Source organism: Bombus terrestris, chromosome 4 (assembly GCF_910591885.1).
Source record: "Bombus terrestris chromosome 4, iyBomTerr1.2, whole genome shotgun sequence".
NCBI classification, from domain to species: Eukaryota; Metazoa; Arthropoda; class Insecta; order Hymenoptera; family Apidae; genus Bombus; species Bombus terrestris.
Window position 1 is genome coordinate 10,784,997 of NC_063272.1, and position 25,120 is coordinate 10,810,116.

Below are 25,120 nucleotides of genomic sequence, written 5' to 3' on the forward strand. Positions count from 1 at the left end.
GTTCAACTTGTCAGAAAACTTACTTATCGCTATAAATTTATTGAAGGAAATTCCAAAGTGAATTAAAAAGAAGTAACAATTACTACTACATCATCGTTTTTCTACACTCTTCAATTGGCCGAGTTAAATTTATTTGAATCATCTATGTTTCATCCACCGATCGATGTATGTTCTAAATAAATCTAAATAATATAAAATCACATTGAACAAGAATTTCAATCTCAAACATAAATAAAAAGTCGACTTGCTCTAGCATTTAGCCGTTTTCGAATCATGTTTTCTGATTTCCAGCTACCTATCTTTGTTCCCAGAAGCACGATTCTGTGGACGGGTGTCGAAACACAGGTGACCAAAGGATACAAAGAGGGGAAATCCGTCGGTGCATGCCTCGGGGAACACGATGGGCTGAATTTAACTCCGAACAACCGTACGTTTTGTGGTATTCTGTGTACGGTCAGTGCTCATGCCGCAGAACGAACATCAGACACCGATCTGTGCGCGCCTGTCTCGGTTCTACCTTCAGTTTGCCGTCGTGAGTGTACCTGAACAGGTGACGGATTCGATCGTTCGATAAACTGCACAATCGTCTGTCAACGATAGACGTTTCACGCTTATTTTCTATGATTTTTCTTTCGAATGTTTCCAATAACTTATCCGTACACAAACTCTAGTCGTTTAACGCAAATACGATCGTCACTGTTATCTGTATCGAAGGAAGTTCGTTCTCCCGATTAATTCTAAGCAGTATGCGTTTTCAGTATTTAGAAACTTAAATTTCGATCGTATATTTACAATGTCCGAGAACTAACGAAATGTAAACACAACGAATGCGCATTATGCGAGGATACAGGAAAATTGAAATAAAGCGTAATTCATTTATTGTGGAATAAATATTTATTTGTAGGAATAAATATTTATTTAAACACTGCAAATGTAATTTCTAATTTGCAAGTCATATAATATGTATTTAGATATCAAGTATATTTAAAGATATTATGAAATTAGGAGATTTTGTTTATTCTCGCGATTCGATCGTCGTGAGTTTGAAGTCAACAGCGCCTGTAAACAAAGCCGTGAGGGTGATCGACTGCCGTGTGGGTAAATGGAGTTTATTGCCGTAGGCGAACGTTCAGTATACCGGCGAGAGCTCACCTGGCCAGGCGAACACGCTGTGTCTGTTGCACGGTTTATCAGTAACACGCTGACAGACGGCGGTGAATCTGAAACAACGAGGCTGCTTAAGCAAAATATCGTTTTACTACGAGTCGACAAATAGTTCTCGATAAAACGAATTATTGCGCACGACGAATCTTCGATAGCGGATAACAACGATTTTCTGAATGATCGCGAAAGTGAAATAAATTGTGTGACTCTCGAGTGAAGTGACATGTTACCAGTGAAAGTTTAGAAAGAACAATTTATTGCACAGTGTTTACCGAGACGTGGTTTCGTTTACAAAAGAATCGGTCGGGATAAGACATTGAAAAGTGCAAGTATAAGAAGGGAAATGGAAAATTTGATGCAATTTGAGAGTAAATAGAGATCCTCTAGGAAGATAGATATCCGAGAAAGAAGGAACATGACGCAGTAAAACCAAGGGGACGATAGTTTTATGAAAATCGTAAGTATAATCCGATCAAAGTTTTCCAAGTTCGATACGCTTGTTCGTGTTGCGAAAGTTATCAAAACTCTGTTATTCGTGATTTTTGGGAAGTTCGGCAACGCTTCCAGAGAGTGACAGGTATAGGTTAGACAACGCGTCTATCGTGAGTGACGCGCTTCTGCGAATTATGTCAGTGCAGAATTTCGTCGGTTTTCTGATATGCAATTAGTACAGTGTTCCTTGAATCGGGCTTCAGTGTTTGCAAATTACCATAGGTAAATTGTAAAATATGATACATAACTGGACTTTGTGTGCGTGAAACGTCTGACGAAAATTCTAATAAATGTGATTGAAGTAATAATTTGAATATTTTTAATAAATATCTATCTGTATAAAAATTTCTAATGGAAAGTTGGCTTCTAATTTTTTAGAGCGATTGTTTCTTATATTCTCCGATTATTTATTATAATTTTAATTGTAATTGTACACGTAGCAGAATCTTGCGTGGAATTATATAGTTCGGATATAAGTCTAAATTGTTTATTAAAATAATACATTTTATGAATAACAGAGAATCGTACGATATATTAATAGGTACAGTTGTATAATATGCTTATAAAATTACATATGAAATCTTTACTTTCCATCGATTATACATCGCTATTTAATATGTACTCTTGTTGTTTGATATCTGCATAATCTGATGTACTTTTTAACGGGATTATTATGTCTTTATATTTTAATATGTTTATGTTTATGTCTGTATATTGTATATTCATAACACTGCAACTGTTTCTATTGAATCGTTCCCTAGATACTCAGAATAGCTTAAGTGAAGTAATTAATAATATTTTAAAACTTAGTGATTCTTAACGTAACTTAAATTGAATCTGAATCATCTATGACCCAAAGATAATAGAGTTAAGGGTTAGTATACAATGCTATAAATTGTTGCTGTTATTAATATTATTATTATACGTATTAAATATACATTAATAGATATCTTTTAATAATATATACATGTATAGTACAGCTAATGTTCTTTCCAAATATTATCACATATTCAATATTAAATGTAAGACATGAACTGAATTTGATTGCTGAAATAATCTTGCATAACAGCATATACTTTACGCAGCACAATATAAATTGTGTAAGTTGTACGTGCTACTTTGTATTGTACTTACTTCATATTTATACGAATACTTTATATGTTTGTTCCTATGTTCGTTGGCAAAGAAGAATTTAAATACACAGTTAGGATGTCAATGCTGCAAAAGCCGAACGCGATTGCCGGTGTCCTCAATTTTTTTCCCAGCACAGCTATCAATAATTAACCACTAATAATCGTGACGCAATCTCGAATGAAATATAAGGACAGCTGTTTAATTATTTTTCGCCTGTGCCACATAATACAATGACATTACGAAATCTCATTTCTCTTTTTCACTTACGACTGGAAATTATTAAGTTCTTTGTAATGATTTCTACGAGGTGTTTTCTTCCATGGGAGAATTCGTTCTCACGGAGTACATCTCGCTTTATATAATCGCGTCGAGCCCTCAGTTCCTCTTGAAGACGAATCTTGAAAGGCAACAAATTAGATTGCACATATGAGAGTAATAAAATGTGTAATAACGAAATAACGTAGGTGGCTAACCAACGTATATACCGCGCGTTAAGCATTTTATGAAACTCGCATTTTATCTTTGCATAACTATGCAGAACACGATATAATGAGATAGTGTCTAATTATCAATGGCTGCAGCTCGTGGGAATACTTTTCATTATTACGATCGTACAATTAGGTTTCGAAAATACTGTATATTATGTTAATAACACGCTTTCGTTCAAAATCGATTCTTTCGTGAATTTTAAAATCAATTAAGTATTCTCTACTATATCAGCCATTGCATTCTCATTTGAAAGGAAGATTTACCGGAAAGATTTGTTTCAGGGAAAATGTGGACTTACTTTTATAAGAACCATATTATACATAACAGAAACTTGGTAGTCATGTTTGTTTTTATTAAGCGTTTGAAATCGCGTGCAAGATTTATTTCGGCTACACGATAATATTTACAATATCTGTGTAGTCGGAGGGCACAAAAAGTGCAATATTTCGTTGCTTCAATGTTAAAACTATTCACTCTTTCGGTGATGTCTTAAAATTTTAAATCGCTAGTTCTTAAAATTGTAAATATATAAGAAAGTCATGATCACAGAAATGATCACAGTACTCGTTTAGGCGATTACAATTTCTGTATTCAATGGTGAATAAAGTTTAATTCTCTTCAGTTGCCTAATCGTTGTTGAGCGATGTGGATTGATGAAATTTATGTTGTTCTGTTTCTTTATCGTGTTGAAATATTAGATCTCTATGTACGTACTTTATCAGATATTACCAAATATCTTTCAATATATATTAATTTGTGTATTATTTATACATTAATTTTTAAACGGTTTTTCATTCATTGTTACGTGAAATATTGAACTTTCTGTTTAGTAGATTCATTTTATAAAGTAGTTAAAACCACGTAATTACGATAATTGAAAAGTGGAACTAAAAGTGGATTTAATCTATTTTAACAACTTGAACATTTGTCGCAGTTTTGATTCCTTAATTAATTGCACTTTCGGCTTTGTAATGAAATGTAGCCTGTTTAGTTAGTTACAAATACGAACACTGTTACAGCCAATAACTAACTGGCTTCAGGACTGTAACACGATAGGAGCGATCAATGTCCTGTAATTGATATCTTTGAGAACATAATATGATGGATACATTTTTTTATATTTACATAATCATTACAGTAAATAAAACACGTACTCGTAAATGTTATGTTTCCTTCGTACTCTGTGTATGCACAGAGAAAAACAAAATACATAACACCCTGTGAAAGAAATTTCTCACAGTTCGACATTCTTCGTCTTTGGTTCTACGCTCATCCTATTAGACTCTTCAATTTTATTAAACTCTCGTCTCAACCGTAGAATACGTTTACGTCGCTCTTACATATCAGAAACGATGAAACCTGAATATAATCTTTAAATAATTTCCTATTGTTAGTTACCAACGCGTCTCAGAAAATTTCATTGCAAATAACTAAAAGAAAAAAAAAAAGAAGAAGAAATTACTTCACATTCCGGAATACATCACAACCAGAAACCATACAGTACATTAACCTTTTTCAAGGAAGTTATATCAAAAATCGTTACTACCATTAAAAAAAGAGCTAAGTGGAATTTAACGCAAACAACTTGCTACATATACATGACGAACATTCCAATGTTTTGCTCTTGATTGTATCATTCGACGATACATAAATTTCATAGTTACAGAAACGTTACAGCGCGTTGGAAAACGCGATGAGATCATTTTCCTAACTGTAAACCAGCAAGCAGAATGAAAATTTCTGAAGTCAGTCGGCACGGCACGAATCGAAACAATTATCATCGTAAGCTGTAATTTATCGTCGGTAAAGCATGTGCATTACACATTAAAGAGAGTGCAGCAGGGGGAGAGACAATCGTGCACGTATCAGCGATGCGAGCCGGCCGTCACGCAACGATGTATCCTGTATGGGGTGAATTGGATAGCAGACGGCGGTATGGGGTGTGTCAATACCACGTGCGGTGTTATCATTCGGAAGCATGCATGGCAGGTGTAGGAAATGACGTCACGCACCTCGCAGTATCCCTGGTTGAAACACGACCTTACTGTCTATTTTCGACGGACCACCATGCATAAAAACTTCCTCTGCTCTCCCCAAGTGAAACACACACAAAGGATGTCCTTGCCTTTCGAATTAACAACATGGTGTACCGTGGACAACGGTAGCCATCTTTTTTTTCTTTTTCTGCTTTTAATTAGTGTTTAATGTCGCGTCGATTCTTTTGTTTCGAGATTATGTTGGAATTTCCTTTTTCAATGGTTGTCTATAGTTGGTAATTATGATTCTATGATTAAAAAGATATTATTGATATGGCGAGAGAGCGACACGATCGGGAGAAGTAACTTTTTCAGAAAATCAGTTTAAAATGGAAATCGATAAATTTGAATTACAATTTAGCCGATAGTCTTCGAATTCTGTGTTTCTGACAAAATTTTATTTGTGTTTGTCTTTTATTGTTGAGAAAATGTCGATGTTATTCTTGAGTAACATAATATTATTTGGTAATTGTGATATTGATATTTTGGTATATAAATAATTTAGTCTCTAGAATTAACTTTTTTAGATATCTCAAAATTTACGGTTTTGAAGATCTGTTGCTTTTCCAGCAAAGTATACATACATATATTTGCAGGAAAAGAAAACGCCTTTGGATTAATTTGCGTTAATAAAATGTTCGTTAATTCCAATAGAAGTGAAATATTATAAACTAATCATCGAATAGTTCTCTCGTTACGTTTTTTTGAAATTTATCAATTATTTCTGTTTAGGAATTCACGTTCAGATAAGTGGATTCGGCAGACAGTTCATTTAATCGGGCGCTAATTAATATTTTGATATAAATATTTGAATAAATGGACTTGCACTGTACATATATTTTATTCTACTTTAGATGTTAATCTATCGCTGAATTGATTTTTTCTTTTTTAAACAATAAATGATTATTTGTGCTTATGGAGTTGAAAAGTAGTAGATGGAAAGGAAATAGCAGATACTGTGTTTGAAACGTTTCTATCGCTACGTTGTCAGTATCCTATATTGTCATAATAGAGTGCCGTGTTGGAACTAGGTCGAGTCTTAAAATTTCGATTGATTGATACGAGGAGGCTAAAAAAAGGGCTATCGTTAATATAGGTATGTTGTGCTTCTATATATGTATGAATGTACCGAAGATTCCAGGGTCATAAGGAATGTTGCTTGCTAAAAGAAACCATGGAATATCATGCAATTTATATAATTGTTGTAATAAGTTATAGGAGTTACAAGTGATAAATACTCGATGTTATTTTTTCCTATGCAGGCAATTTGAATTTCCATGAAGACAGTATTTATATAAAAAACTATTAGAAAAATCAATTGCCCTAATCCATGACAATTTACGAAGCTCAGGATTAAAATTATCGCTACATAAAATTTGATATTTTATTTCTAATCTAATATCACGTATAATATTTATTTCAAAATATTATACGTGATATTTTGGACTTATGTAAAAGTTCGATTTTCAATATTTTTAATATTTGAGTATTTTCAAAGCATTTCCAAATTTTCTATACTTTTGTAAATTTCATACGATTTCAATATTTTCATGTCCAATAGAATTGTAAGCAGTATGGACACCTCTCATATTAGACATATTGGTAACTGTGAGGTATTGTTCTTTCTGAGAATAGAAATAAAAAAAGGTAACTGTAAAGTATAATCAGTGTACTATCGCCCCAGTTGTTACGTTACTTTTTTCGAGTCGTATGAAAACAACGAACCTTTAGAATGGTCTCCTATTTAGCAGTCTTAAAAGTCAAGAGCGTGGCCGACACACTCTGTTGGCAAGAGGAACACCACACAGCATATGTGCGTGTGTTTGTGAATGTATTCCCGAAGTGTCGAACCATTCGTGAAAAATACCGTCGCATGTACATTGAAACCACTCATTACGTTAATCGTTTATTGCACTGTAGAAAAATGGTCAAACATTGACGTCACAAGTTGTTGCATATTTTTGTCGTTATGGTGGATTGAAAAAGATTTTCAACACAAAGTAGACTACGTATTGTACAATATAATAAGGTATAATTGAAAGCGTTTAGGAAAATATACTTACAGTATAAGTGTACCAAGAATACGTGACACGTAGACCACGGATTGCTATACATTGATAGGAACTCTGGAATTGCAAAATTGCACACAATGCGCAGAATATGAAAACACGTTTCGAGTATCCAAAATATAGCGCTTTCTATAAGACTTGGTAGGTAAGACAATTTTCTACGGAGGTTCTACTTTTTTAATTGTATTCTTTAAAATACCACAATGATCGCGATCTTATAAGTTGTAAAGATATATTTGTAATTCGCAAAACTACTTGTGCAACAGAATTCCAAGTTGCGATTCGTAACTTGTAAGTCTATTATTGGTAACTTATTGCGCAAGAGAAGAAATGATATATTTGAATACATAGACCATGTTTGTTAATTAACGTATGTATCCATAAGTTTGTCGTATATTATTATGCAGTTTATATGTGGTATAGTTTATACATTATAAAGTATGCATTTTTTCATCCAACATCTGATAAGATCATCTGCGTACGATTATGCAAATTCGTATCTCAATAAACACGACCAAAGAAATGGAATGCAAGCAGTGATTTGCTTTACATATTAAATACCATAGCGAGTATTTTTATGTCCTTGCGTATTATATGCATTTTGTGTAGTTCTACATTTTTTTAATTTCTCATAAACGAATGAAAATCCGCAGTCTACCCATAAGGTTATAGTATACGATCGTTGTATCGGTGTCTTTTATTCGCACGACATCCCATCCAAGCCACTGTATCCCGTTTCACTTCACTTTAACAGAGGGTAGTCTTAGACTTAAACACGTTCGGCTTTAGCGTGTGGTTTCAACGCCCCCTTCGATATAATTATCACGCGATGGTGTTCGTAGCAAGAAAAGTGGTTATGAACTGTAATTTCGAAAAAAAAGTTGGTCATCTCGGTCACGACTTTTTCTCTAATCTAGATGCTCTTCGAGACTGAATTAATGATGTTTCGTAATCTGACTTAACTATCTGGTTTCCGGGCATCGGCCTTGCAGACCACTGACCACAGCCGGATGCTCTTGCCCACGAATGGCGAACGAGTAGCCACCGAGGAGAAGCCAATGAACGATTCCTTAATGAAGTTGGTGTGGTTCAACAACCGTCAAACTCTTCATCTCGGATTAGTCTCATTTGCATTTGTTACTTTTCATCGATCGCGTGTTAATTGCTCGCTAATATTGTTGGTACATAAGACTCGCCATGAATGAAGCTTTTGTAAATGTTGGGAAGTGTGCGCGCTTCATCCTGCCACTGCCTTCGAATTTTTATGCTCTGATCACTCTTGCTTTAACAAACTTTCATATTTTCCGCAGACTTCAAGAATTTGTTAACGATAAAAAAATTGGATCGGAAATGAAACGACGAACGTAGCTAATATCGTTCGTTTTATTTAACTGTTTCGAAAATAATTTCTCGAAACATTTATCTTATAGCAGTTGTTACGACGGAATTTGTTAAAAGAAAGAGAATTTTATAATTTTGTCAGGGATAGCTCATAATAAATTTCAGAATTGTCATTAACGATGATCAATAATAAGCTTCGCAATAATTATTATTAATAATTTTCAGATAAAAGAGTTTGAGCGAAGTTTAAGAAAAGAGCAGAAGTTCAGTTACAGACGTACATTAATTTTTCGAAAAGGTAATTATGGAATTTTAAATGGAAGGAAACGTAGCAATCATCTCTTACAGTTATTGAATAATATAAACCTATGTACTTTAATGGCGTTAATGGAAAAAATGCTTACTTCCTCGTATTAATTAAGAAAATAGTTCTGGTATCCATTTCAATTAACTATTTATCAATCTCCATAATATATATGTTCTCTAATTGTTATAATTTCTTAGATTTTATATCAGTAGTATTATAATTATAGCCAAGTGAAGATATTCTTTTTTCCACATAATTTTTTCACATAAGATAGAATGTTTTACTATAATATGAATTACTAAAAATATACACGAAAATTGAAATATACAAATGGAAAATTAGAACTAATAAATTCTAAGAACAACTGTAAGATAAATTTACAAAAATATTTTATCGATTATTTACGATAAAACATAGCGTTCTTTCCATTAAATTTATTAAAGGTATTCATATACTCTTTCATGTGCTCTTTCTCAAAAAGGGTATAGAAGTTATATCATTAATTAATCTACATTAAATGTTTACTTTTGTTTATAGAATAAAGAAACATCTAAGTAACCACATAATGTAAAATATCATGTATAATACTTAAATAATTCTTCGGTACTGTCCAAATTAATATATCGTGTAATGTATGTATCATCTTTGTGTAATGAGCAGACAGACGGAAGTGCTGATTTAGATTTGAGATTTTTCAAATTTTAAGGAAGATTTATTAAGTCTGCAAAAAGCGGAAATAATATGCATGCAAATATTTATAAACTTGTGCTTTTAATTCGTTAATTGATAACACGATGCTCGTTCTAAGATTTAATTAAAAAAACAGTAGCTTTCTTATTAACTGAACAGCTAGAAAAAGAAAATGTTTCATGTACGATTTTTCTTCGCCATTATCATTTGAAATATGTATTACGTTCCTTCTACTAAAGTGTTTGCTGAATTTACTGAATCTTTAAATTATTGCGAATATTAATAATATAAATGTTAACGAGTGATTCAAAAATACATGGAATCTTATGTACTTAACAGGAAATTAATTTAAAAATAACTCCAAGGATTTAGAAATCATACATATCCACATGAAAGCGTTCGATTTAAGGAATGAAACTTCATATTTGAAATCGTGAAAGAATTTGGATATTTTCACGTTATCGTTATGTAGTATGAAATAAATTTCTTTGATTAAGACCTATTTATGAGTAAAAAAGACAAGTATATTTGAACATTTCAGAAAGTTATTGAAATCCTAGAAAAATTGAAAGAAATTTTATAATTTAACATTTTTCAACGATTAGAAGTATGTCGTCTTCATCAACAATCATAAAGTCATAACAGATATATTATATTATATGTATTCCTTGTTTAATGACTTCAAAGTTACATGACTCCACTATGATTGCTATGTTTAAATCTGTAATTATGCTGTTATTAATTAGAATATCACAGGTGTTCCAGTGTTCTGATTAACTGAGCTATTTACTTGAAATAGTAGCCGGAGAAGTTGAATATCCGGAGATGACAATTTCAATACTTTGCGCTTATAAGACTACGTTAACTTTCTAGTTTAAAAAAGTTCGTATGCTTCGATGGATTTAATAAAGCAAAAGATCGTAATAAAAATTGGTGGTTTTTGAAAGTTACTATCAAAGAAAAATACTTTCACAATGTAATTGTCTTTTTCTAAAAAAAAGCGACGTGGTTAAATGGCAAAATCTATAATGACATATCCAATTTTGCTTATTTTACGACATAGTAACTTCAAGATGAATTCAGCCGTGAAGAGACAATGTCTCTAAAAATACAATTTGTTTAGTAATTGTAGAAAAATATATTTGTTAATTAAAGCTCACTCAACTCGTTCATGTTCTTTCTTCGATATGATCAATTTTTTGAATCTTCGTAGGGATTCCTTGATATGTCAGGTGTTTCCATCTTTCTCTTCTCTCAGTATTTAAATATTCATCGACGACAATGATTTCTTAAATTATTTTTCGCGTATTAATATTCGAAATATTAACGCGCTTTTTTGCTTTAACAATTTTTTATTATTAAAATAATAAGAATGAAGTATGATATGATAAATGATAATTAAGAAATGACAAATGTTCGATATTTCCATTATAAAGTAGATTTAATTTAAACCTTTCGAAAGATCCAAGTGATCAATAGAATCGATCATTAGTTGGTTAATAGAATTTAACAAAGCAAAGCAAATGGGCAGGTTTGCTTACTGTTACTAAAAAGAGGAGTTCGTAGAACAAATCATCTGTAACGGAAATTCGAAGAAAATGAAGCGTGCAATTGATGCTATGGATCGGTTTCTTGGAAGACAAGAACTCGCTTTGTTTTTTCACGCTTGTATTACGGTTATGCGGTATGATGTATCATAGCCGACATCGTGAGAAACCAACTGAGACTCACTTCCGGCGAGCTTTCACTTCGTTTAATTTTCCTTGTGGTCACTCGTGGCTCTTGACAATCTTGACATTGAACACAACGCACTTCGTTGCAGACAGAAATTACACGGGAAACAGTTTATCACTTGCCAAATTGAACGTAACAATTGCAGAGATAATTATTGTCGGGACTTAGTATTGCAGAATTCAATCTCTTAACATAACACATTATCGACGACAAGATTAAACATTATATTAGACATTATATATAACGATTAAAATCCATGTAAAAGATTACTGTCTTTACTATGTCGAGATTAGTTTTATTTTTCTTCCTCTTTCTTCATGTAAAATTTCTAGATTTTTCTATATAATGTTTACTTAAAAATATTAGAATTTATAATGTAGTAACAGTTATAATGTACGTAGTAACACTGGAAAAATTATTATTTGATTCTTTTTCTTCTTCTTGTTTTCAAAGCTTACTAAGCTTATGAAAGATAGAGCAGTTAAAATTAATCAATGGTTGATACAGCGTTAAACTTAATGAAAGATATATATGAGAAATGCACATTCGCTTTTAACAATAGCTGATTTACCTGTTCAGAGATTAGAACGTTCCTGTAACGTCAATTTCAACATAAAATATAGTTTCAATAGAATCATCATTTTCTACTATTAACTAGATTAGGTAAAAGAATTCACTTTTTAATTGATATTGTCATACACATTGGAGCATAGTGACCTATTTGTACAGATAAACTTGATCTTCTTAGTAGAAAATTTTCTACTATAGAGGTTTAAATAAATAAAATTGCCTTTTTATTATTTACATAAGAACTATTTTTTTAGGTAATTGGAAATGATTCAGATTAAATAACGCTACAATTTTTTAATATCAATATCTTAGTAGGCATAATGTTGGAAACAATTATTATTCTTTTTATACTGCAAAAAATAAACCACTATAATTTATCATATATTTTGTAAAAACCTCTGCGTGTCATAATCTTTTTCTTATTAAAGATTATAACGTCTATGTTCTTGCACATTATGTGCACTTTGTACATATTAGTACTTTTCAATTTCCTGTAAGTGCATACAAATCCGCGGTCTTCTACGCAAACATATTCGCTCAAATTAATGGAAACATTTAACAATGGCAATAGCGAGGCGCGAGGAGCAAGATCTTCTAAAATCATGCCGAGAAAATATTCTCTTAACCGACAGATGAATTTTCACTATTTTTCACTCAGCAGGAGAAATCAGTACGCGTGCCTCAAGAAAATCCATAACCTTTTTCTAATCTTGCAACCGGTTTACTCGCGCTTTCCTTCTGGCCGAGTTACCTTTTCAGCAGGGTGTAAGACGACGGTTCGCCTCGATTCTCGATCTTCCCTCAGCACGTTTTCTCTGCTCGACCAATTACGGCATCCTCTGTCTTTAGCGTTGCACCATTAAACTAATTAACTGTAGGATCCGTGAAAATTCCTCGAAGTCGGTTCCACCTAGGAAAATTACACGTTGCCGGATTAATGCGAGCGAGAAAGTGACAAGCACTTGGAAAGTGGCGCATCGTAATATGATCGTAATCAACCTGATTTCTTTTATGAGGTCGATTCATTTATATCGACTGTATTAACTCATATACATTAACTATATATTTTTGTGAAAAAGAAAAAACGATTCATTTCGTTCTATGCATGTACGTTTATACAAAGTTTCTCCGCGTATCGAAACAATCTAATTTTCTAATGACCTCGCTATTCATTTATTAATACGAATGTGTTTCATATTCTTATATACACGATAGTAACGTTTGCTTGGATGCTTCACCGAACATCAAGCGTTGTATTTTGCATTGTAGATCATTTCTTAATTGACTATATATCCGTTGTGAAAGTCAAATAAAATTAATTGTTATTGTAATACAAATGAAGTTGCTTGTTTTAAACACTATTTGAAATGAGAAATGTAGGATGTTCTCAATGATGACGGAATTTCAACCCAATTTGCTTGGATATATAATTTGTTTTATGTTAATCATAATATATTTGTAGCGAGTATATTCTGAATAGTAAGTAAAAAAGCAACAATATTTTTATGAGAATTCATAATACTCAATAACTCAAACAAGATGTTAAACATTACACTTTTTGCAATGATCTCATGTTAATTAAAAAAGGACATAACTTGTATTAATGAAACTACATGCTTCTCTTACCAAGAAACAAGTTTAGTTTAATATAATTTTAGCTCATTACTTTAGAAAAATATTTGTAGAACATGCAGCCACACAAACGCGCACACAATTTGCTTCTTTTTCTTCTCTTATGATTCAAACTAAAAGTGAATAACGTTTTCATATGTTAACGTAATTATACATTAACAAAGTCGAACATATTTAATTGGAACGTGTGAAATATGATAAAATATTATTTACGAATATATATAAAATACTATCTACGGCTTTATGCATAACTTCCACACAATGAATAAATCTTTTTTCTTTTTTTATTTAAGGTTCCAATATCGGCAGACACTTCAAATTCACCTAAAAATCGAGTTAATTTCCATTCATCGGGCGAAAATAACCATGTTAATTAAACGAAGCTTGCCAGCAAGATGACCTCGACGAAACCAATCATCGCGTTTTCATGGTTGTTGCGATCCTACAAGAGACGCAGGTTTAAGTCAGAATGGCTCGCTTTCGTGTTCGCCTGCCTTTTAGCGAGTTGTTCGGCCAGGAACAATCCACCGCGTTTCCTGATCGACGGTCAGACGGAAATTGTCATTAGGTTAAAGGAAGGTCCCGATACGCCAGTTGGTAAGAATATGTATATAGAAGTTCGTTGTATAATACATCGTTTCACACAACCACATACTCTTCTTACATACGTACATTTCCTGTTCAATGCACACTTATCTTCTACTTTTTTCTAATGTCTGTATTTATCCCATTTATTCTCATTTCAACAATTTCTATTTTCGAATTATTCTACGTACTAGAATATAAAAAGCTAGTGATTTAAGATTTGCACTTACTAAGTAATTGAATTTAAAATTATAATCGTTACAGATTGAGTATAATAAGACATTCTCGTTATTATAAAAGGCGAAATGCGTGTAATTTATTTAATGCCAATTATACGGCTTCATAATTCTTCAAAATGTATTGATTAAAATGTTTTATGTGAAACATGTGTTGTACTATCCAACATTTTTCAAGAATATCTATATATATATATTAAAGTCAATTTATGAATTCATCGATCTAATCTGGAAAATAATAAGAAAGATTTATATATCTCTTAGTAACTTTTTGAAATAATTCTTCTTGATACTGGTTGAATCATATATATTATTTAATGAAATATAATATTTTTTAAAATTTGCATGTAGTTCGTTTTAATCCATAGTTCAGAAACAATCGTTCTGAGCCATTCTTTTGCCAATTAAAATTTCTAATATTTAGTTCATGGTTCTCATAACGCACTTATTTAGTACTTAAGGAAATTCTTTTTCCTTTAAGGAGGTTTTGTCTGTACTTGAATAAATTTTATTCAAGTGAGAAATATAACGTTAAAATAAACGTGTATAGTATGTAGAAGATTATTATTAACCTGAAACAATACGAAACTGGAGTATTCACAGGCGTTCCATTGTATTATTTTCTGAATATCTAACCTAGATCAATGTGATTTAATAAGCTTTTTGCTTCAGTATGCTACAATATATTATATAAAATAATGTTAGTTGTCATAGTGTATAAAATCCGAGCAATGATGACACTAATACCATTGGCAGCTGAATATTCTTCAGTATCTTATAGCTTGACGAATTATTCGTTATAAATTATTTAATAGCATACAATAAGCGAAGAATTATTTATGAAGGAATGAGATAAGAGAAATTTGATGCTTGCAAGCGTTACAACAGTTATTCGTTTTTTAATTAAACATATAATTACTTTCAGTCATAATAATTTTTGAGCTCGTTAATTTGAATTATTGTTGGACTATACAGCAAATGATGCCTATGTTTAAATTATTAATGATATCAATTGAAATTAATAGAAATTGATATTTGTTTAAGACTTATTTATTATTATTATATTTATTATTATTTAATCACATATGATTATTTAACTGCTTTGAATATTTTTACTCCATTCTATTACCTATCCTATACTATGAAAAATCGTACAAAGTGAATAATGCTGCTAATGAAAATTCTTCTTCTGTTTTCATGTAGTTTTGCAAAAGTAAAATTTTTTACAAAATTCCTCTGCGATTAACTTGTTTCTCTCATTTAGCATCTCGTTTGATCAACACTTGCATATATTTTGCAACATTCCGATCAATTCCTATAATCTATAGAGGAAATTAAAAGTTATATAATTACTATTAATAATTATATATAATATTTAATAATAACAATTATAATGATTATAATTATTAAATATAATAATTATCAATTTGAAACATCACGGATCTACATTTCCTTTTTACATTAACTATCTTACAAAGATTACACGCCTGTACACTATGTTTACAGTCCAATCAGCATTTCTGTACATTTAAATTAATTACGCCCTTTGTTCGTTGCCGTATCGTGTTGCGATTCGTGCCAACTGGTTTCTGTTGCAGGCAGTTTAATTTACAGGCTTCGCGGCGTCGATCCTGACGGTGACAGCCTGACTTTCGGCGTTAGAGATCAACCTGGCAGTGGTGTGATTCGGGTCGAGAATTTTAGTCCGACCGAAGCTAATATTTACTTGAACAAATTACTGGACAGAGAGGTAATTCGTTCTCGAGCCGGTCTATTTCCTTCTAATGATTCTATTCGCTCGTCAGCAGCGAAATCGTTTCTTTGAGCACTACTTCGAATGTTTTGTAACACCTTTGAACTTGATTATTCCTTTCAGTAGTATTATTATGTACTACTTTAGCCATTAGCAATAAACATATAATTACTTTACGAAGTCAGCAACTGATTGACGATATCATAATTAAATGTGGTAATACCAGTGATCAGCAAAATTTGTATCGCTCTTACAAGTTGTACGTAAGAATGGAAATTGCTTAAAGTGAACTATTGCGCAATTCCGTTATGTTATTGATCCTTCTCAAAAGCAGACAATATACAATATTGTAATTGTAATGAAAATTGCAGCAATGTATTAAGATTCACCCCGATGACCAAGTGATATGTAAATTTTAAGATTTAGAAATTGTATTCTTGAATTGCAGAATTTTATATGAAGATAGAAATAGAAGGAATATATTCAAAGAAATTCTGATAAATAAAGTTCGTCAAATGGCGAGTACTAATTTTTATAACGTTAATTGATGTATTTAACATTGTTTTTTAACATGCAAGTTGTCAGGCGATGCATCATAACTTGAACGAAGAGGCACGTTCCCGTACATTTCTCAAAAGGCAACTAAAAATAGTTCTTCGTTTTTACCTTCACCCATTTTGCGACATAGAAAATAATTTCTACGTTCGCTCGTTCGACGTTGTGCATCTTGCACGAGCGATCCTCTTTGTTCGAATATCTTTCACGCATCGTAGGACCGATCATGGTAACAGCAATATCGAAGACATTAAAGAGAAACTCAGGGACGAGCGAACGAGCTAAAGAAGCGTGCAACTAGTGATCTACGCTCGATGATCTATTCGTGGAAGTTGTTATTTTGTCATCATCGTCTCTCTTAAATGTTACTATTTCCGTGCGGTTTAATTTCTTGTTGAAGAATACCGCATGTCCTGTGATTATTGGTTTGACGATGCACGTATCCCGATGGTGATTCTCGCGCGATCGGTTTATAATAATAATAACAAAAAAAGTCTGCCACTTTCTAAGTGACAGGGTAGTTTGCATGTTACCAAGCTTTCATGATCATCCGGCACTCCTAACTTACTTTTTTGACATTATGATGATACTGACGTAGGAATTCTATTAGCCGCCTCTATGTGATACGCTACATTTTTCTGTACTTGAAAGTAACGCAAAAAGATGAGTTTGCCGTCACATACGTTATTAACATAATGGGCATTTGCAACCTTTCTTTTGTAAGCTATATACAGGATGTTCCTCTCAAGTGGGCTGAGCTATGGAGTTTAGAACGATAGAACAGGGAGAAATTCTACTAGGCAAACTTAAATAGTTTCCAATGATGCATTGCTTACTTTTTTAAGCATTTGGTTTTATTTTTTAAATTGGATGAAACTTCATTGCTTTAAAGCAAAGATACAAGTTACCTGTTCTAGGATTTTTTCGTCAAATGGTAACAACCATCGCATTATGTGTAAGAGAAAAATTATCATCTTCCTTCATAATCGCTAACCAGATCTTAGTAATATTGTCAGTCAAAAAATAAACTTCATTTCTTATTAAAAAAGAACTCGGGTGTATAGCAATAAATCAAACTTTATTGTTTGAGCGATCCTCAAATTTTCATCTGAAGTCTGCACAGAATAAGCTGCAAAGAGTATTTGTGTCAAAAAGAAATTCTCTGACGTTAGAAAAATGCCATTTGATCGAAGATCACCCAAAGATCGTATCAAAGTTTAATCATCGGATTAACTTTGAAAATTGAATAGTGTTAATCACTAATATCATTTAACGATTGCCCACTAAAGCGATACGAAATATTTGATCAAATAAATAAATACATCAAGTTTAAACTACAATAATATTGAACTTCTTTTTTCTAAATATTAAAAACTTTCGTTTACAAGAAGCAACAAATTTGAAACTGCAAAACAGCAATATGTCTAAAAACTTCGTTGCGCTTGTCTTTTTGCCAGGTAAGGGACGAGTACGCGTTGGTGTTGACTCTGACAGATGGAAGACTCGGTGAAGGAAATTTCATCACGCAAAGTTTACTGCTTCTGGTGGAAGATGTTAATGACAACGTGCCAATCTTCCGTCCACATCCTACTTCCTTGACGCTTCGTGAAGACTCCGGGCCGGGTATTTTAACAACGGTCGAAGCCACCGATGCGGATTTAGGAGCACATGGTCAGGTGGTTTACTACCTCCAAGAACTCGACGGTGATAATGACGTGTTCAGCGTTTCCACCGTCAATGGAAAGGGTGTCATCCGCCTCGTCGGCCGTCTGGATTACGAAAAAAAATATCTATACCAGTTGAGAATTCTGGCAATCGATCGAGCAATAAACGAAAAGGTTTGTATTTGACGTTGATCTAAATAATTTAAATGTATGATGAAATTGCGAGTTTTTACAATCTGTGATAATATTTGAAATTGAAATATCTTTGTTCGCTTTAGCTTGTTCACACCGTTTGACTTGTGGATATAGTTAATATAAATACGATTTATATGTAATAGATGGAACGTGTTTTTTAAATATCGTGCCGTATATCTTTACAATCGTATCAAATTCAGAAATTTAATTGTAATGCATATTCAACGGCGCATATCTTTCTCGTCCTATTAATAAAAATTGCACTAAAGTCGCCGATAATTTGCGACGATCACGAATTTAGTCGAAGTTCTCTCGTGATTGCGTCGAGTAAAAAAAAGTACAATTATGGAAATCAGTTTATAACACGTAACAAACCGAATTACGGTCATAAATTGTGGCTTGCTGCGGAAACTGTTAAGGTACCATAATGATGATCCAGAAAAACAGAAAACATTTCCGCCACCTTTCTAGGAAGGACTTCGAGGTTGAATTTTAATTAACCAATTGTATGTAAATAAGGTAAACGGTTCTTCTTGGCACTTTTAAAGCGCGAAAAATATTTAACGTTTAAAAATATATCCAAAAGTGTCCGATGTGTGCTATACATGGCGAGAAAAAGGTATTAGGAAACCTGCGAATACTAACTTTAGCAATATTAGTTTGTAATACATGAAATATCCATTTATTCAGTTAAGATACTTTTTTTTTGCTTCTGATCAGAGTTCATTTACGAATTAAGATATACAGGAAGAGAGAGAGAGAAGTACTTGTGCAGTTAATTTATCGTAAAAATGGAAAGAGAAATGTTTTCTTTATTATTAAATACGATCAAGTACATAATGTAACTGTATATCATACACTTACTATAATAAATATACACGAATAAAAGTTAATCCATCAATACTATACACGTAATATCTGAAGAACACATTACAGAAATTTCGAGAAGAAATTAAGAAGATTTGGTACTGTCTAGTATCATATTGTGATTAATTAATACAATTACATAAATTTGTATGAATTCAATTACTTATAGAAGCTTCAGTTCATTCTGTCTATATCATAATACGTAAAAGGAGACTTATCTGTCATTGACATTGCCTGTTATCGTAAATATGAGGGTATGGGGATTTCATTCAAGATAGAGCCCTTATAGCAGTGCTAACGTTACATCTAAAAATACTTTTATTTTTTAAAATATCTGAAAGATTACAAAAATGCCTATACACTTCGAATGATTTAACTTAATGCTCTAAACAAGTGTTATGATATATAAATGACAGATTTTGTTATATACTATGTTACATATACTCTAACTTTATAGTTGTAACAACGACATACAAATAGCTTCCACTGTATATTCACTGGCAATTATTTCAGGTAAACACGGGAACAACCGCGATACTCGTCAAGGTTCAGGACGTCGAGGATCAACCTCCAGAATTCATAACCATAACACCTGTTGCCAGGATCAGTGAAAATGCAAGAATAGGCACATCCGTTCTTCAAGGTCAGCAAACCTGTTACCAATATCGAACAATGTAAAGATAAAATCAAAGGGAAAATTTTTCTGATATCTGTCATGTAATTATCGTTAACTTAAAAATGAGGTTGAACAGCTTATTTTTTAAAGAGATATTTAATACGAAATCATATTAATAATATAAAACTGTGTTTTTCGGCAGAAGCAAACATCCTGATCGATAAATAATTTCTACCTGATCTATAATTTCGTAGATTCAAAGTTAACATCTAGTCAACTATATTGCGCCAATTATATAATGAAATCAATATATTAAGTTATCCTGAAAGTCCCTTTCGTTTTATAGTTAAATAGTAGGTGCACAACACTTTTATATGATCCATATAGAATAAAATGGATCATACATAATTCAATAAATTAATATAAAACAAGAAATGTTGTGAATTTATTATTTCCTTATAAAATTAAAGGGACTTTCAGGACAATCTAATATAACATTAAATTACAGAACACATCTCATTAATTACATGAAATATTTTGTAGTTCGCGCAGTGGACGGTGACAAAGGAATAAATAATAAAGTAACATATAGCATCACGCAAGGTCCGAGGTATTTATTCGACATAGACACGACTTCCGGTTTGGTGTTCACCAGGGCGCAACTCGATCGTGAGGCAGAGGAAAATGCCGAGGGCACTTTTATCTTGGAAATTACCGTGAGAGAAGTATCGAATATTGTGCCTGCACCGTCTGTTTCGACCGAAGTTACTATTATTCTAACGGACGTGAACGATGAGACTCCAAAGTTCAGAAGCGCGAGATATCGTGCCGAGATAAACGAAAATGCACCGCATAATACGCCGGTTAATTTCATCGGGGATGCAATTCCGGAAGTTTACGATCATGACTTGGTGAGAAAAAGAGTTTAGATAACTTTACGAGATTACTGTAAAATATATGAGAGAAAATGACGATTCAGTTCTGAGCACATGAAATTTCAAAGATACTGTTTGAAGTTAAGGTGACGTTATTCTATGATAACGTTGTATTTGCGTTTCTATGTATTTTACTATTATTGCTTTCCATTCTAAAATAAGATTTTATTCTACTTTATGGTTTAGTACTAACATCCGATATCGATGAAAGAAGAGACATTCTTCTATCGATTTTTCCAATTTTAAGTCAAATATTCACAAGATCAATTCGCAATATTTTCCTTTTCTACGTTTTCTTCCTTGTTTGTAATTCATCGAATTTTAAACTTCAAAACTTTGCGAAATTTATATTCAGTTTTGCTAGATTTGTTCTTTTTTAACAGTTTTACTGTATCTACTAATTCGCAATATATATGATGTTTCACGATTAACTTCGATCGACGAAGAACCTTAAGAAAACTCGCCATACAAATTCTTGCATTATATAATATGCATATAACACTGTTACGTAGGAAACTTCGCACTGTTAACGTTATTCATCTCTTAGGTAGCAGGAATAGCTACAAATTCTTTACTTTTACTTTTACCTTCACTTGAGCGATGAAGCAGTTCATCAGACTTATAGCATAATTTTTTTAAATTATGTAAAATACGCATTTCTTTAATGTTCTGGGTAAAATTCAGACGGGCTCGTTTATTCTATGAAGATTTATTTTACTTTTCCAGGGAACTAATGGTACGTTTAAAATGTTTATTGACGGCGATGACGGAATATTCGACGTGACTCCGTCGAGAGGAATTAACGAAGCTCCATTTCTTATACGCGTCAAAAACTCCAGCAAACTAGATTTTGAAAGTAGATCAGGTATTTCAAATAATTATTCAATCATTCTCTCATCGATTTCTTTATTGAAATTATATAGAATTAATGCGTGACAGCAATGTACTACGATTTAATTTTAAGAAATGATACCGAGATTATATACGTTTATAGATATATTTAATAACTTTTAAACGGCAATTTACGCTACACGTCTTATGTTTAAACAAAAATAATTATTTCTGATCAAAGAATTATTTCACCGATTTTGACATTTATTTTACTTCCAATATATCGCAATTGTTTTATATAACTCTTCCTTTATTTCAATTTAATAACGACTCATAATTGACTTTTACTGTTTGCTGCATTAATTTGTACAAAGTGATAAAGAAAGAGCTAATAAATATTTACAATCTTTAATCCATACAATCTTTATAATCACTCACGTTAATGTAAAATACAAAAGTTTTTTTCCATATTTACGAGGAATAGTTAATGTGTTTTCTTTGTATATCTATACAAATTCCACGTAAATGATATGTTTCCAAGTATTCCTTTGGTATGAAGTTAGAAATGCAAATCGATTCTTCTGGCTACATGCAATGGGATGACTCACTTGCAATATCAAATGCTCGTCGATAGAAAAGTTTATTTTACGTCGGATATATCGATCTTCGGTCTTATATTAATTAATTGCATCTTTCCCTTCTCTATGAGTACAAGCTTCTAAAATTGTAAATCCTCTTTGTCATCGTCTCGTGTAATATCAACAATTATATTTCCTATTCTAAGTTTATTCAAAGTAACTCTATTTCGCTTTTGTTCATGGAAAATAATTTCGTAATTTCAGAGGTAAATTTCACATTAATCGCAAAGGAAGTGGTAACGGTGGCACCAAAGCAGAGTAAAGTGCCGGTAGTCGTTTTCATAAAAGACCAGAACGATAATTATCCAGAGTTCACGGAGGACATGTATGAGGTATCGATTCCGGAAAATTGCGCCGTCGGCACTACGGTGGCATGGGTTCAAGCCTTGGACGAAGATAGCGGGAATTTTGGAACACGAGGAATTAGATACACCAATTTAGGAGGCAGTATTGCGCATGTGTAAGCTTTACAACACGAAATCATTCAAACTGATGGTTCAAATTGAGATTACCAGACATCTAGAATTGGCAGACTGTCTTAGATTTATAATTACATCCAGGGCTGTCTTTAGAGTTATTAATATAATAAAACACTCACTTATAAAATGATTAGTTTAGTAAAAGTTAAAGAAGAGTGTATTATTAATTTACTTTCGAGCAATTTGTTTGGATCTTGATGTGGAATATCAAATTTTACCACACTTGTCATGTAATACCATAATTTCCTCTTATTAATTGCAGATTATCGATGGATCCTCTGACAGGACTAATCACGGTTAAAGAACCGGGACCAAGCTTCGATCGAGAACTTGTATCTCGACATTATTTAACCGTTGAGGCAAGAGATGATCTTGGCAAAGGTAATCGCAATACTGTCCAATTGGTCGTCAATGTGAAGGATGTTAACGACAATGCTCCTATATTTCTACAAAACAAATACGAAGCAGTGCTTCTGGAGAACGAAGATCATTTCCAATCGCCCTTAATCGTCGAAGCGTTTGACATCGATTTGAATGGTTTGAAACTTACTTTCATCGATACGTATATTAGGTTAAGGAATAAGTCTGTTTATTTTTTCATGACACGTGCATCATCGTGCACAGTAAGAGGATTTAAAAGATACACGAACGAATTTATTACTCATTCGAACACGCAAAATAATACAAAACAATGTACATGCATTTTAAGTAAAATATTCAATCTACGATACATAAATCGATATTAACGTTGCTGTTAAAAGATCTAAGCGTTTTTTCGTCAAATTCGTAACAGGTACGAAGAACAGCGAAGTGACGTATGCCTTGGTATCGGGAGAATTTTCACGGAATTTTAGTATCGATTCAAAGCGCGGCATAATTATCCCCACGATGCCCTTGGATTATGAAGCTTTGCCTATTAGTCAAGGACACAAGGAAACATCAGTACGTCCATTGAGATTGACGGTACGAGCTAGGGATATGGGTACTCCAAGTTTGAGCTCAGATGCGCCATTAATTATTTATCTGAAAGATATCAATGACAATCCACCCGCATTTGAGAGAACGTTGTACAAGAGAAGCATCGCTGAAGACCTGCCTGGAGGTACCAGTGTAGTACAGGTATATATCATTGGTTAATTTCCAAATTTTAATGCCAGCTTAATTAAATATTTATTAATTAACCATTATTGGATATCGATACAGTTTAAGCTGTTCGATTTGTATTTAGTAACAACAATGTGGTACTTTCTATAGCAAAATCTTTTGTTCCTTAATTTATAGGGATGAAATTAATTTTAAATTTGAATAAACTTTAGTAGTATGTACAATAGCTAAAGGTATTTACACACCATTGTATTTATTACAGCATTTACGTATCAATTAATTATTTGTGTAAAATTTTATTCATGACAATTAAACTGCAGATTTTTCTGAAAAATTCGGTAGAAAATCGTTTCACCTACCAAGTATCATAGAGAAAGTATTGTACTTAGGGTATCTTATAGATTGTTTCACATTATTCTGTAGAATTTTGCATTTTTAAATTTTCTATAAATGCATGAAAATTCACAGTCCATTAATAATAGAAATCATTAGGACAGAGCATAATGGGAAAATATATTCATTGCAGGTCAAAGCTTGGGATAAGGATTTATCTTCACCCAACAATAAATTAGTTTATCGAATTCAAAGCGGTGCAGGTGATAAATTCGTGATTAGTCCGGAAAAAGGTGTAATTAGAGTTGCACCGGGTTCCAATTTAGATCCAGATTTGACTTCACCAAAGACTACAAGATACAGCTTGAACGTCATAGCGATCGATAGTGGAACGGAAATCCAAAGAACGGCCGAAGTTCTGGTCAATATCACTATCGTGGACGTTAACAATAAACCACCCGTCTTTATCGACCCGGGTACGGTGACCATTCGTGAAAATACACAAGTACGTATTTAAATTCCAATGTAGAGGAATATTACGTATCTCCAATCCATCCAATTAATTTTGGTCGTGCTTAGTCTTAATTAACCAATTGTCTTATTGAATTATTGTTTTGTCTATATATCCATATAATTTTTTAACAAGACTACACAACCTATGTTTATGTAAT

General features: G+C 32.5%; 1 protein-coding gene across 2 annotated transcripts in view; it reads left to right on the plus strand.

Moving 5' to 3' along the window:
* Positions 1-957: 957 nt before the first annotated feature.
* LOC100642922 (cadherin-23) overlaps positions 958-25,120 on the plus strand; it is a 31,971-nt gene continuing 7,808 nt past the window's right edge. Inside the window, exons 1-11 of one of the 2 annotated variants that reach the window (XM_048404874.1) lie at positions 958-1,621; positions 13,952-14,255; positions 16,078-16,229; positions 18,245-18,625; positions 20,027-20,156; positions 20,673-21,040; positions 21,791-21,929; positions 22,738-22,993; positions 23,275-23,549; positions 23,806-24,131; positions 24,643-24,954. In XM_048404874.1, coding sequence (XP_048260831.1) covers positions 14,054-14,255; positions 16,078-16,229; positions 18,245-18,625; positions 20,027-20,156; positions 20,673-21,040; positions 21,791-21,929; positions 22,738-22,993; positions 23,275-23,549; positions 23,806-24,131; positions 24,643-24,954 — 2,541 coding nt within the window. In that variant the 5' untranslated portion in view covers positions 958-1,621; positions 13,952-14,053. The remainder of the gene's footprint in view (positions 1,622-13,951; positions 14,256-16,077; positions 16,230-18,244; positions 18,626-20,026; positions 20,157-20,672; positions 21,041-21,790; positions 21,930-22,737; positions 22,994-23,274; positions 23,550-23,805; positions 24,132-24,642; positions 24,955-25,120) is intronic. The other variant, XM_012308035.3, reaches the window with a different exon arrangement.